At 36.8% G+C, this 13,950-nt stretch overlaps 2 protein-coding genes across 8 annotated transcripts in view; both read left to right on the forward strand.

The window, feature by feature from the left end:
• LOC126688509 (uncharacterized) overlaps window positions 1-13,950 on the forward strand; it is a 51,685-nt gene that overhangs the window by 16,462 nt on the left and 21,273 nt on the right. For 3 of the 7 annotated variants that reach the window (XR_007644277.1, XR_007644276.1, XM_050383227.1), the window contains exons 1-5: window positions 2,200-2,599; window positions 3,138-3,196; window positions 8,949-9,030; window positions 9,233-9,300; window positions 13,637-13,706. Coding sequence is in view for 5 of the 7 variants with exons in the window: in XM_050383227.1 (XP_050239184.1) it covers window positions 2,285-2,599; window positions 3,138-3,196; window positions 8,949-9,030; window positions 9,233-9,300; window positions 13,637-13,706 (594 nt within the window). In the remaining 2 variants the exon portion in view is untranslated. Of the gene's footprint in view, window positions 1-2,198; window positions 2,600-3,137; window positions 3,197-8,948; window positions 9,031-9,232; window positions 9,301-13,636; window positions 13,707-13,950 lie in introns of those variants that run through there. The other 4 variants (XM_050383223.1, XM_050383225.1, XM_050383224.1 and 1 more) reach the window with 3 other exon arrangements.
• On the forward strand, window positions 3,573-6,850 carry LOC126688510 (uncharacterized). Its single transcript, XM_050383228.1, has 3 exons — window positions 3,573-4,074; window positions 4,362-5,948; window positions 6,052-6,850. Exons 2-3 carry the CDS (start codon window positions 4,375-4,377, stop codon window positions 6,650-6,652), a joined length of 2,175 nt encoding a protein of 724 aa, XP_050239185.1. The 5' UTR covers window positions 3,573-4,074; window positions 4,362-4,374; the 3' UTR covers window positions 6,653-6,850.

Consider the following 13,950-nt stretch of genomic DNA (forward strand, 5'->3'; position numbering starts at 1 on the left):
GTATACCCCTAAGCCAAAGGAAGGGGAACAACACCATTCTCTAGGCTGGGGTAGACGAGGATTAAGCTCTTTAGGGATTTGATATCTATCTACAAGAGTTTTTAACTTAGCATCGTCTAAGGTGGATGCTACTTCTGGGGCACAACTATAGATTACATCTTCTTCGTCCTCTTCCTCGTCCTGAGGAGGACTGGACGGCTGCCTGGACGAACTAGCCCCAGATCCAGAAGCCGCCCTACGTCGTTGTTCCTGAAATTCCTCTAAGGGAATGCCAGGAACCCCAGACGAGTAATGCTCATCTGAGGAATCACTACAGGACGAACTATCTACACTACCCTCACTCTCAGAGCCGTCTTGATAGTCATCTATCTCTCTCTCAAAACTAGAAGATGAAGACATGTTTGAAATGTAGAGGACTTAAAATGAGAGCCTAAAAGAAAAGAGGAAATACCTGATGAAACTAGGACGAGAGCTAGACGAGAATCTTGGACGAGTTGGCAAAAGAGAGAATGAGGAAAAAAGTGAGGGGCATGAAAGAGAATGCGCTATTTATAGGCCCCAGCAACAGGGTCAACGAAACGACACTCGCCACTCAGAAGTTGACACGTGGCGATCCCTTTGGGAAACGAGATCGACACAACTAGCCAACCAACAGTTTCGCAACACGTGGCGTACGAAAAAGCGAAATTTTGTTAAAATCACGACAATGTCCTAGACGACCCTTTGAACAAAGGGGCAACTGATAGAGAAGCGGAAAACAATAATCTCCAGATCGTCCAAACAGTTCGTCCAGAGCCTACAGCGCGGGTTGATCCAATAGTTTATCCAGAAGAAGGAGAAACGTCCAAGAATAATAGCACCACTCCATAAGTTTAAGTCTCCCATGGACAACAGGATCGTCCATGAGGATTGTCCATGAGGATCGTCCATGAGGATCGTCCATGAGAAACCGTTAAATATCCTTGGACGACTAAACCACCCTACACCAGACGGACGAGACCTCAACACTTAGACTTTCAGCAACCCTCAACTATCTCAACAGACCCTTCGAATGAGTTAACTTCCATTAGCAGTTACCATTTTATATCCGTTGAGGTAGTTAACTCCGGAGTTGTTGGTTTCCACAAATCCTGGAGAGGTTATTGGACAAATAACCGCCCCAGGCTCCCTATATAAGGGACCGGTCTGAACCCGACAGAGGTAAGATTTTCTCTCAGACAAATTTCCAAAACACTTGGAACTTCTTTCTCTACGAGTCTAACTTCTCCATCGGAGGGGGTTAGACCGGTCTTCGCCGGTCTCCTCTTTGATCGCGTTTTCTTCCTTGCAGGCCATCAACCGTTTGAACAGCCCACCGAAGCCAGGCCATTCCACCTTACTGATTCGGAACAATATCAATATGAATAGCACAAAGACAAAACATCTTGATAAAAAATATTTGTTTTCTACCCTAAAATTTGTATGAAGTTTTTTTTTTTTTTAATCCTTAAATTATTTAAAATGGTACATTTTTTAATTTTCCTTCCATGCTCAAGTATTTTAACGTATCTATCTAAATAGGTGTCACTAATTTTAGTATTAGAGAGTTCGACGTGGACTATTACATTTGAAAAAAGGCCAAAAAGAAAGAATACATATGAGACAAGCAAGTAGCATGAAACTATTGGTCACAAGTAGATACAAAAGTTTATTATTATTATTTTTTAAATTTAAGGAAAAAAAAGAAGAGATTTTTCAAGTTCTTTTTAAAATTCAAAGAAAAAATTGTGACATTTTGGAAAACAATATTGATAAAAGTTAATAAATGTTTTAAGAACATTGATTTTAAGAAACTTTTTAGAAATTTTTTATAAGGAAAGAAAAAATTTATTATTTTTTTTTGACAAACTTTCATATTTTGTATCAAATTTTTTTTAAAATAATTTATTAATAATTGCCACTCATTAATAAAACCCAAGAATATTTTAGTTCGAAATATCTATTATTCTTTTTTTCAAAAAAAAAAAAGCGAATTCCCAAAACGCAGTGAAATTTGGCAGGACGCATAGTATGATCTCAAAGTATCTAGGACGACCGTTGGCCACGTGGCTCGTTGGCTCTACACTCTACTTCATTCTCAGAGCTTCCATTCTCACTTACGTGGACGTGCACAGTAAGCCCATTTCCACATAAACAACCCCCCCCCCCCTCCCCCTCCCCCTCCCCCGCCTTTATTATACAAAATTACAAAAACTGCCACTACCACACAATACCAAAACAATCACAACCTCACCCTCACTCTCTCATGGCCACGGCCACGGCCACGGCCACGCTCCTCCAATCCCATCACTGCGTCTCTCCCAAGTTCCCTTATCTCCGAAACCCTAACCTTACTCCTCGATTCTCGTCTCTTTTTCCCAGGAAAGTTAGGGTTCTCACGTTCCGGGAAAAGTTCAGAGGCCGAGACCGAGTGTACTACTCCGTTTGTTGCTTCCGTAAAAACAATTCCGAAATCGAAGCAATTTCGGTTGACGAGAACGAGAATGAGCGGCCTCCGTTTGATCTTAATCTCGCCGTCGTTCTTGCTGGTTTCGCATTCGAAGCCTACACTAGCCCCCCTGTAAATGCTTTTTTTCTTTTCAAATTGTTTCAGAATTCATATATATATATATATATATATATTGTTTGAAACAAATAGAAATACGAAGAATAACTAATAAGAGTAAAGAATTACGGGATTGAAAATTTGAGTATTGGATATTGAAATTTGTTTTTTGAAAATTTATTGTTTTAATTTTTCTTAATTTGCTTCAAGAGATACGAGATTGAAAAAATGACTATTGGATTTTGAAAAAAATGTTTCAGTGCTAGGCGATCAGTAGAAAATTAAGTACAGAAGCATATTAAACGCTACACTAAAAATTCAACTTAACTAGGCCTTGTACTTTAATTGTATCTGAGTTATATAAAATTGCGCAAATTATTTATTTATTTATTTATTGGAATACAGATAACATAATGCAAGAGAAAAAAAAAGTTAAAAATTTACTTATTATTGGCTTTCTTGGGAAATTACTCAGTAGAGAATTACTTAAAGAAGTGTTTGGTTTTGATCAATTCTGGTGCGATCTTATGTGTTGATTTTAATTTTTGTTCAGGAAAATGTTGGAAGGTGTGAAGTTGATGCTGCAGGTTGTAAGGCAGTGTATCTTTCAGAGTATGTGTTAATTTTCTGTATTAATAGTTAAAGGCTTAGTGTATCTGTTGTTATTATTAAAAGTATGTAACCGCAAGGGGTTGGCTTAGTGGTTCCTAAGGCCTCATGATATCCATGAGATCTTGGGTTCAAAACCTCTTGCCAGCATCTTGCGGCCATCTCATGAGATTTCTCCCTGTAATAACCTAGTGTGTGTGGGACGGAGGGATTGCATACACGTGAGGGAATGGTCAGATACTCGAAGAGCTGGACACCCTCATGTTAAAAAAGAAAAAGAAAGTATGTTATTTATATTATGGAGGTGTGTCACTAGTGTGAAATATGGAGAAGCATAGGGGAGGAAGGGTGGACAACATAGATAGTTAGAGGGTTGCATGCTAGGTTGCACGGACACGCCATTTTTGGCGTCGTGTCCGTGTCCGACACGTGTCGGACACCGGAACGGGGACGACGCGCCAGTTTCCGGTGTCCGGCGGTGTCCCTCTTTTTTTTTTTTTTCGCTTCTCCGACACGGCTCCGACACGGCGCCGACGCGGCGCCGACACGGCGCCGACGCGGTTTCGACGCGTCCGACACGCCAGCAGTAAAAAAAAAAAAAAAAAAAAAGGAAAAAAGCACAGATTTTGACAGATGGACTTACCATTACCGTTGATCTGTGACAACCCTAAAACCATAAAACATTTTTAGAATCTGAAAATTGGAAGATCAAAGTCATCAAACCACAAAACTCAAGTTCTTCACTTCTTCTCTGTTGCTGAAACCCACTTCGCTGCCGCTGCTGTCTGTTCTTCGCCGGAGTTAGCTCTTGCCGATCGGCGAGCTCTGACGTCGACGGCGTTCCATCCGTCCCTTCCGATCTCCATCTCTCTCGGCAACAGGTCCGATTCACCTCTTCTCTGTTCTCTCTGCTTTTTTTTTTTTTTTTCTTTCTTTCTTTCAAGTGTTAAAGTGTGGGTGGGTGTAATGTTATCTGTTAAGCACTTATATATATATATATATATCGTGTTTTGTTTGATTTTTTTTTTTTTTTTTTTTTTTTTACTGCTGTTGTGGTGCCGTGAACTGTCTTTTTTTTTTTTTTTTTTTTAGTTATAACTTATCATTTATAAATTTGTTTTTGTGTCCTGCTATAGTTTTATTTATTTATTGAAGTTAAATATTGTAGGTGAATTATTAAAATGAATCCTGAAAATGAAAGTGAGAATGAGAAATCATCTTCTGAGAATGCTGCTCCTCTATGGAAATATGTTACTAGATTAGAAAAAGCAAGTGTTGGTGGTGGGAATGTTTCTTTTAGATGTAACTATTGTGAAAAAATTTTCAAGGGGTCTTATTCAAGGGTGAAGGCACACTTGTTAAAATTGCCTAAGTTTGGAATACAAGCATGTGCCAAGGTTGGAGATGAGTATCAAAATGAAATGCAGAAATTAGAAGATGCATTTGAGGAATCTTCGCGTAGATTGAAGAAGCCTAAGTTAGTGTCTTTACCAACTGATTCTCTTACTAGTCCTAATTTGGATAGTAGGGAGAGTAGTACAGCTACAAGTCATCCATTTTTCCAAAAAAGAAAAGGGGTTGGGATTGGGAATTCTCCTTTGGAGAAGGCTTTTAACAATCAATGTCGAGAGCAATTAGATTGTCTTATTGCTAGGACATTTTACTCTGCTGGCTTACCCTTTCACTTTGCTAAAAACCCGTATTGGATTGAGATGATTAAGTTTGCAGCTAATAATAATTTAGCGGGCTATGTTCCTCCGGGTTACAATAAATTAAGAACAACTTTGTTGCAAAAAGAGAAGGCACATATTGAGAAGTTGTTGAGGGCAATTAAAGACACTTGGAAAGAAAAGGGTTTAAGCATTGTAAGTGATGGGTGGACAGATGTACAAAAAAGGCCACTTATCAATTTTATGGCTACATCACAGAAAGGGCCAATTTTTATCAAATCCATTGATGGTACCAAAGAGTACAAAGACAAGCACTTCATTGCTGACTTGTTTTTAAAGGTCGTTGGTGAGGTTGGGCCTCAACATGTTGTTCAAATTATTACTGATAATGCGTCTGTTATGAAGGCTGCAGGATCTATTGTTGAAGCTGAATATCCTCATATATTTTGGTCACCTTGTGTTGTGCATACTCTCAATTTGGCTTTGAAGAATATATGTGCACCTAAGTACTCTTTGCAGAATGAGGATGCATATAATGAATGTAACTGGATTGCACAAGTTTCAGATGAGGCAACTTTCATTCGTATTTTCATCACAAATCATTCTATGAGATTAGCAATTTTTAATTCATATTCTCCTTTGAAGTTGCTTGCTGTTGCTGAAACACGATTTGCTTCAATAATTATCATGCTTAAAAGATTGTTTCAAGTAAAACAAAATCTTCGAAATATGGTTGTTAGTGAGGAATGGATGTCATATAGAGAAGATGATGTAGGAAAAGCTCAAACTGTGAGGGATTATATTTTGAATGATTTGTGGTGGGACAAGGTTGAATACATTCTAAGATTCACAGAACCTATTTATGAGATGCTTCGAGTGGCTGACACGGATGCACCTATTCTCCATAAGGTGTATGAAATGTGGGATTCCATGATAGAAAATGTGAAGAAAGAAATATACCAACATGAAGGCAAGGAAGACTATGAGGAGTCTCCATTCTATAATGTGGTACACAATATACTTATTGAACGGTGGACTAAAAATTGCACACCACTTCATTGCCTAGCCCACTCCTTGAATCCAAAGTAATTTTTCTATCTCTTTAATCTTTTCGTTTATATTCTTTAGGTATTTCTAAATAAATAAACTAAACTTATTAGTTGTACTTGTTTATTTGTTTTTAACTAGGTATTATACTATTAAATGGATTGAGGAAGTTAGAGGCCGTGTTGCACCACATAAGGATGCTGAAATTTCAGTGGAGAGAAACAAGTGCCTCAAAAGGATCTTTCCTGATCCTGATGATAGGCAAAAAGTTAATGTGGAGTTTGGTTTGTTTAACTCATTACAGGCTTATGATGAGGATAACATGGAGGATAGGTGGAGCTACAATCCAATGCTTTGGTGGTCAACTTATGGGTCTACTTTACCACTACTTCAAACTTTAGCTTTCAAACTTCTTGAACAGCCTTGCTCATCATCATGTGCTGAGAGGAATTGGAGTACCTATGGCTTCATCCATTCTATGAGGAGGAATAGAATTACTCCTAAACGTGCTGAAGATTTAGTGTTTATTCATTCTAATCTTCGACTTCTTTCAAGGAGGAGGCCCGAGTACAATAGTGGAGAATCTAAGAAGTGGGACATTGGTGGAGATAATTGGGATGAACCATTTGGAGGACCTGGGTTGCTTGAGATTGCTTATCTCACACTAGATGAGCCAGAGATGGAGACAAGTATTGTTGAGAATAATGATTATGTTGATGATGATGATGTTGTTGTTCTTTGATAATCTTGTAGTTTAAAACTTGTTATCTTTTTATGTTTTTAGTTTGATGTTGAACTTGTTATCCTTTTATGTTTTTAGTTTGATGTTGAACTTATTATCCTTTTATGTTTTTAGTTTGATGTTGAACTTGTTATCCTTTTATGGTTTGTACTCTAAACATTTTATGTGTATTATTGTACTACTTTGGGTGTTAGTTTACTTATTTGTAGTTCTACATAATTTGAATTCTAGATATAAATGTATTTTATGTCTAAAAATATTAAAAAATGTGTCTAAATATAAAATTTAATTAATTATTTAACCGCCGTGTCGCCGCCGTGTCGTGTCCTTATTTTTCAAAAATTGCCGTATCCCCGTGTCCGTGTCCGTGTCGTGTCCGTGTCCGTGTCCGTGTCCGTGCAACTTAGGTTGCATGTGGTTGGTTTATGGAAGAGCATTAAAGGGATTGAGAAAGTAAAAGGAGGTTATTCAATATCCATAGCCATTGTGGGTTTCATTACTTTCTTCCATTCCATCTTCTCATAAGAAATTAGGACGTATTTTCTGAACAAATCAAAATTCTAGTGAGCAATGGTTTGCAGATCCTTTGTTGGCACAGTCTATGGTGTGGTGAGTCTTCCATAAAGGACCTGTTCCTTGATCATTTTGCTTTGTAGACAATAACGCTTTGGTTGCTTCTTATTTAGGCAATTCAATAGACATGGGAATGTGATCTTGGAATCTTTGTTTTACTCGTACTTTCCATGCTTGGGAATGGGAATCATTATATTCTCACTTTTGTTCTGTGGGGTATAGATTAAATGCTTTGGAAATTAACATGATCTAGATATTTCAAGGTTTGGTCATTTTATTATGTGTTGAAAGGGTCTAGAACAGTGAAGTTCCTTTGGGACGGTATTTGGGGTATCAAGGTGGCTTGGAAAGTAGCTTTTTTACATGGATAGTACCTTTGGGAAGGATGTAACTGATTCTGTATGTGAAAATGCAGTGGGGTAGTTGACCGTCTTATATATCATTGCTTAGTGGCAAGATACATTTGGTTATTTGTGTTTTCTTAAGTTAGTGTGTCTTGGATGATGCCAAAGAATGTGATTTAGATGGTTGAATGCTGGAAAGGAAGATTTGGTTGACATGAGAGCATATGAATATCAATTTGGAATGTTGTTCCCTTTTGCGTCTTGTGGATGATATGCAGAGAGAGGGATGGTAAGATGTTTGAAGGTGTTGAATTTCCCCTGCATGTCATAAAGCAATTTTATTTTTAGATCCTTGTATGGTTGGATGTCTGCCCTAGGCTGTCCCCTTTCCATGTTTTTTAGATCTTTTAGAATTTTTTTTGTTGGTTAGTTACACCTCACATAGTAGGTTTTGAAGTCATGATCTAACCCTCCATTTATTCTTGTGGGAATAGGAAGTGCCATTTGAGCCAAACTTTTTTACGTTTTTTATGAGTCCATTTGTGCTGAAGTTATGGGATAGAATTTTTAGATGGTAATTTTTAGGAGTAGCTTGATATGCTTCCCTTGTATTTTTCTACTCGTACCAATAATATATCCTTATTATAAAAAAGCTTGATTAATTGACCATAAACAGTTTTTCTTTACTTTTGTTGAGGTATGTTTATAAATTTTTGTCCATGTAGTAATTCGGGTTTAGTCATGAGCAAATATAAAATGGGCCATTTTTGCTTAAGGGTCGTCCTCTAGCTAATTGGTGTTGTATGTGTTGCTCTGATGGAGAGTCGGTAGACCACCTTCTTCTTCATTGTCCTATTATTCATTCCCTATGGGTTTTCATGCTTCAGGCTTTTGGTATTCATTGGGTTATGCCGGGTTCGGTGGCGGGTTTGTTATCTAGTTGGCATCAATGGCTTGGGAAGCATAATTCGGAAATTTGGAACTTGGTTCCAGGGTGCTTAATGTGGATTGTGTGGCTGGAGCGAAATCGTCGATCTTTTGAAGATAAAGAGAAAACGTTGGAGGAGTTAAAGATTTTATGCCAACGCAGTCTAATGGAGTGGTCTCATTGCTGGGGTTTTACGGAGTGTTCTTCCCTCTCTGAGTTTATGCCTTGCCTTAGCTTAGTTTCCTGACTTCTCTCTTGCTATTGTGTTGTGTAATGTTGTGCTGTGTTGCTGTTTTATTGCTGTTGTGTTGTGTTGTTGTTCATCATCATGAACATCTTGTACTTCTCTTTTCTTTTTTTTTCCTCTTTAATATAAGTTTTCTAATTACCTATCAAAAAAAAAATAAAATGGGCCATTTATGACTCAGAAATTTGACTTTTATACATGCAGATCATTTGTACGTGAGATATATGATGGCCAATTGTTCATAAAGTTAAAAAAGGGTTTGGATTTACCTGCCATGGATCCTTGGGTGGGTTATCTTCTCTAATCTTTCTTGTATAGAGGGATAACTGTAAATTGTTACTCCCACAAGGCACGAGTATTGCTACTCATTTTTATCACCTACGTTTAATTCCATTTGTGCTTCCAGTTAGTTAAATATCACAGTAGTTGTATTTTCCTTTTGTTTTCTGTTTTAGTGTTACTGTTTCAACCTTTTGTGTGCTTTCCAGGGAACAAGTGATCCGTATGTGGTCATGCAGTTGGATGGACATGTTGTCAAAAGCAAGGTTAAATGGGGGTAAGTTATTTTAATTTCGTAGAGCTTCTTGGAAAATTAGTAAATGTAAAAAATTCTTTATGGATCATGGCAGTACCTTGCTTAAAAACTCTGGAAATGTTGATGAAGGAAGCAGGGACACAGATTTTTATTTATTTTTGATTAGTAAATAAAAAACTTTATTGAAAAAAAAAATAGTGGTACAGCAAAAACAGCTACCCTGGTACACGGGGAGTGTACAAAGGGAAACAAAGTGCCATAAAAAACTACATAAATCTAAAAAATCCAGCAAAGAGGATATGGGAAGACCACTCAAAGCAGTTATCCACTCAAACAGAGATAAAATGAAAATGTGCTTCAACTCAGTGATAGATTGCTCCCCTTCAAAAGTTCGGTTGTTCCACTCCCTCCATATAGTCCACATAATACAATGCGGAATAGCACTCCAAATAGAAGCAGTTGTATGACACCAGACACCTCCATACCAACAAGCTAGCAACTCACCCACCCGTCTAGGCATAAACCAAGATACACTCAAAAAGCTGAACACAAACGACCACAAGTTATAGGCATATGAGCAATGAAGGAGTAGGTGATCCACCGATTCCCCATCACTCTTACACAGATGATATCTTAAGGACGAGGGATTTGATGGTGGGCAATAGGGGGAATGGATAAGAGGAGATATCGGAGATTGAAGATGAGTGAGGGAGATGAAGGTGTGCTAGGGATTGTGAAGATATGTTCATTTTACAAGTTTATTGTTGACAAACTCTCCAAATTTGTGCCACTTATGTCGGTTGTTGGTTAGGCCATGTGAGTTGGTGCTTGAGATTTAATTAAAATATTTTCTGTTTGTCATCTGGTGTTGTTTTACCTAAGTCTTTGGAAGGTGTGGCTGCATATGTGAGGTTTGAGACCACAGTGATGCATGAGACACAAGGAGATTTTTATTTTAGTTTAGTATTGTTTACTTTTGCAGGACAATTGTATTTTTATTTTTTAGGTCCCATTAGTAAAATAGGTTATCTGTATTTTAATTTTTGGAAGCAAACTATGCCAATCAGAATTAGGATTTAGTTTTCCTATATAAGCAAATTATTGTACTCATTTTGCATATGATTTAGAGATGATTTTGATAAATAAAACGTTTTTTTATTTTATTTTATACTATTTTAAATTTTTAGTTTTTGCCGACTCCAGTCAATCCTAATTTTTTTTTGATATGTCAGTCAATCCTAGGTGTTGACTCCTAGTGGTCTTCCTCACTTGGTGTTGACTCCTTGGTTCCTATCCTTTATTTTCTTCTTGTTTAATTTCTAATTGGATTGTTGTGACAGTTTTGGTATCAGAGCAAATCCTGGTCCATTTGAATTTTGAAGCATCATTACAATCAATCCAGAACCAGAAGAAAAAAAAAAATTTATCCCAAAAAAAAAAAAGCCCAATATGTTTTCCACCACTAGAACTAACCTGTGAAAACTAAAAGATCTCAGCCTTCATCGAAGCCTAAAAAAACCCAAGTTGCCAGCATCAATCTGCCATGAATCCACCCACCACAAACCATCAATCAAAGCCAAAACTTCCCAAACACCCCAAAGTTCGTCAAAACAACCTGAAGACATTGCAAAACACAAACCCTTGCCTCCATGTCCGCCACCGGAAATCCACTAAGAAGCCGTCTCAAGCGTCGCCACCTATCCACCTGCGACGCCAAGCCTCCACCGATTTGATCTTAGAGGTAACCCGATGGTCCCATCTGAGTTCCCTCCCCTAACCCACCTTCCTTTAACTTATCCTAGTTGATCCAAGATTGTTCCATTCTAGACCATTGGCCCAACTTGAACCGGCATGTAGTAAACCGGTGTTTTGAGGATTTTGAAAGGACAGTAATCGATTTAAAACTTTTATTTTTTAGAACACTATTGGATTGAATGTCTATCGTAGAAATCCATTCTATTTTTTCGATTTTTGATTTGATGGATGATTGTAATTTGTGTTCTTGATTGTATTGATCCCTAGTTGTATACGTCATGTATACTTGGGTGACTCTTTTTTATGTTTGAATAAATTTTTTATTATTTATATAAAAAAGCCCATTATCCAAAATCTTAACTTGACCTAATTACAATGCACACACACCACACACACACACACACACACACACACACACACATATATATTAAAAAATTGAAGCCCAGACGGGCCAGACCCCAATCCGTGAAGCACAACATGCACTTTCAGCAACAAATTAAGCAGTCTAGGCTCTTGAATTTTCGTCTTCTAGTGAACAATGGTAACCTCATAGATACTTTATTTTGATGGTCGTAAAGACCGAAGACGTCCACAGGATTTCGTCAATTGGTTAAATGAGATGGAGCAATTCTTTTTGTGAATAAGTTTTGCAGATAGCAAGAAGGTCAGGTTTGCAAAATTGAAGTTAATAGGTGGAGTAAAAATTTTCTTGGAGAACCTTGAATGTCTCCACTTTATAAAGCATAAACCTGTGATTACTGGTTGGGAAGACATGAAAGAGAAACTACGAGATGAATATTTAGCACAATACTTTCATCCTAAATATTTTCCCGTCAGTATGGTAATTTTCAAGATTGAAGCAGTAGTTGTGAGGCAATGGAACAACCAACCAATTGCACTCCTTAAAGAAAATAGGATGAATGTCATACAATTTCTTTTCCTCAGCCCACTCTTGAACAATCTACCTTTTACAGGGGAGATTCGGGGTGCCTCTACAGTCCCTTTCCCTTGGAAAGGCATTTGGTCAGTTAAGGTTCCCAAGAGGGTTTCATTCTTTTTGTGGACAACAGCATTGGGAAAGATTCTTACTTTGGACAATCTCACTAAGACGGGTATGTCATTGGTGAGTTGGTGTTATATGTGTTGAAGTAATGGGGAATTGGTGGATCACCTTTTAATTCATTGCGATGTTGCTTATGCTTTGTGGGGAGTTGCATTTTAGATTTTTCAGATTCAGTGGGTTATGCTGGGGAATGTTTCTTCTTTGTTATTTAGCTACAGAAATTGGTTTGGTAAACATGGCTCGAATGTTTGGAATATGGTGTTGGCTTGTTTGATGTGGCTTGTATGGAAGGAGTGGTATAGACATACTTTTGAAGACATGAAGAACTCCTTGGACTAGCTGAAAACTTTTTTTTCTAATACTATTTTTAATTGGTCCTGGTTTTGGGGTTTTACACAATGTTCTTCTATTTTAGAGTTTCAAGTTTCTCTTAGATTTTCCCTTTGAGACTTCAGTACTTTTTGACACTTTGTGTTCATCATTGTGAACATAGAGTATATTTGATTTTCAATAAAATTACATTACTTATTTATCAAAAAAAAAAAAGTGTTATTTACTTTTGCAAGACAATTGTATTTTTATTTTTTAGGTCCTAGTAGTTTATTAGGCTATTAGTATTTTAATATTTGGAAGCAAGGTTATTTTTGTAATAAGAAAATTACGTTTTCCTACCCCAATTAGAATTGTGATTTAGTTTTTCTATATAAGCAAACTATACTTATTTTGGAGATTATTTAGAGATGATTTTGATAGAGGAAAAGTTTCTTTTGATTTTTGGTTTAGTGCCGACTTCAGCCAATGGTAGGTGTTGACTCCTAGTGGTTTTCCTCGCTTGGTGTTGACTCCAAGCAAGCCTAGATGCTGACTACAAGCAAGCCTAAGTGCAAACTCCTAGGTTCCTATTCTTTATTTTCCTGTTATTTATTTATTTATTTTGGCCAGCGTCATGAAGTGGATGTGGTGGGCTTGTTATCCTTGGGCCTGTGAGGCTGAAGTGTTGTAGTCTTGAACTTTATTGTTTATTCCTAGTTAGCAATAATGTTAGCTTGGAAGCCAAAAGAATAAAGTAATTAACTTTGCACGTATATGATCCCATTGTTTTGAAATTAGTTATAGATATGTTTTGAAATTAGTTTTGATATTTTTATTTACTTTTTAACCTAAAATTAACATAAAATATATGTAAACTAATTAATTAATTAACTTAAAATATACGTAAATTAATTAATTAATTTTCGTATCCTATCGTATAGAGAGAGAGAGAGAGAGAGAGAGAGAGAGAGAGAGAGAGAGAGAGTATTTTTTTTTGTGCTGTAAGTAATAAGATTTTATTGAGAAAGGCAGATACTTTATGCGCACGGTGTGTACACAAGATACTCCTAAATAATTCAAACACCAATCATTACATACAAAGAGAATCAATAAGGTTTATAATAGAATTCAAATCAGCAGTTTACATAACTACCATAATTCATGGATGTAGAAAAGTTTGAAGTTTATGTTTGTTTTTTTATTTTATGTACAATTACCTGATTATAGGACAAAAGAGCCGACATGGAATGAGGAATTTACCTTTAATATCAAGCAGCCTCCAACCAAGCTTCTCCAGGTTTATATGCATTCTTTCTAATTTATAAATTTTATTTTCCAATATAATGAGCGCTGTACATATTTGAAGTTGCACCATTTCATTCTTCTTTTTTCTTATATTTTCCATTTCTTTTTTAGCTGTTGTCTTGAATAACAAAAAAGGAGAGTATTAGAGGAATGAATCATATGTTGACACAATATAAGAACTGACAGTGCTCCTTTCTTTTAAGCTGTTGTCTGAAATAGGAAGATAGAATTATGGA

Source organism: Quercus robur, chromosome 6, assembly GCF_932294415.1.
Source record: "Quercus robur chromosome 6, dhQueRobu3.1, whole genome shotgun sequence".
NCBI classification, from domain to species: domain Eukaryota; kingdom Viridiplantae; phylum Streptophyta; class Magnoliopsida; order Fagales; family Fagaceae; genus Quercus; species Quercus robur.

Excerpts from the sequence above, each read along its gene's own strand:
- LOC126688510 (XM_050383228.1), top strand. The coding sequence starts at position 4,375 with ATGAATCCTGAAAATGAAAGTGAGAATGAGAAATCATCTTCTGAGAAT. Across the intron at positions 5,949-6,051 it reads GCCCACTCCTTGAATCCAAA|GTATTATACTATTAAATGGA; the intron begins GTAATTTTTCTA and ends GTTTTTAACTAG.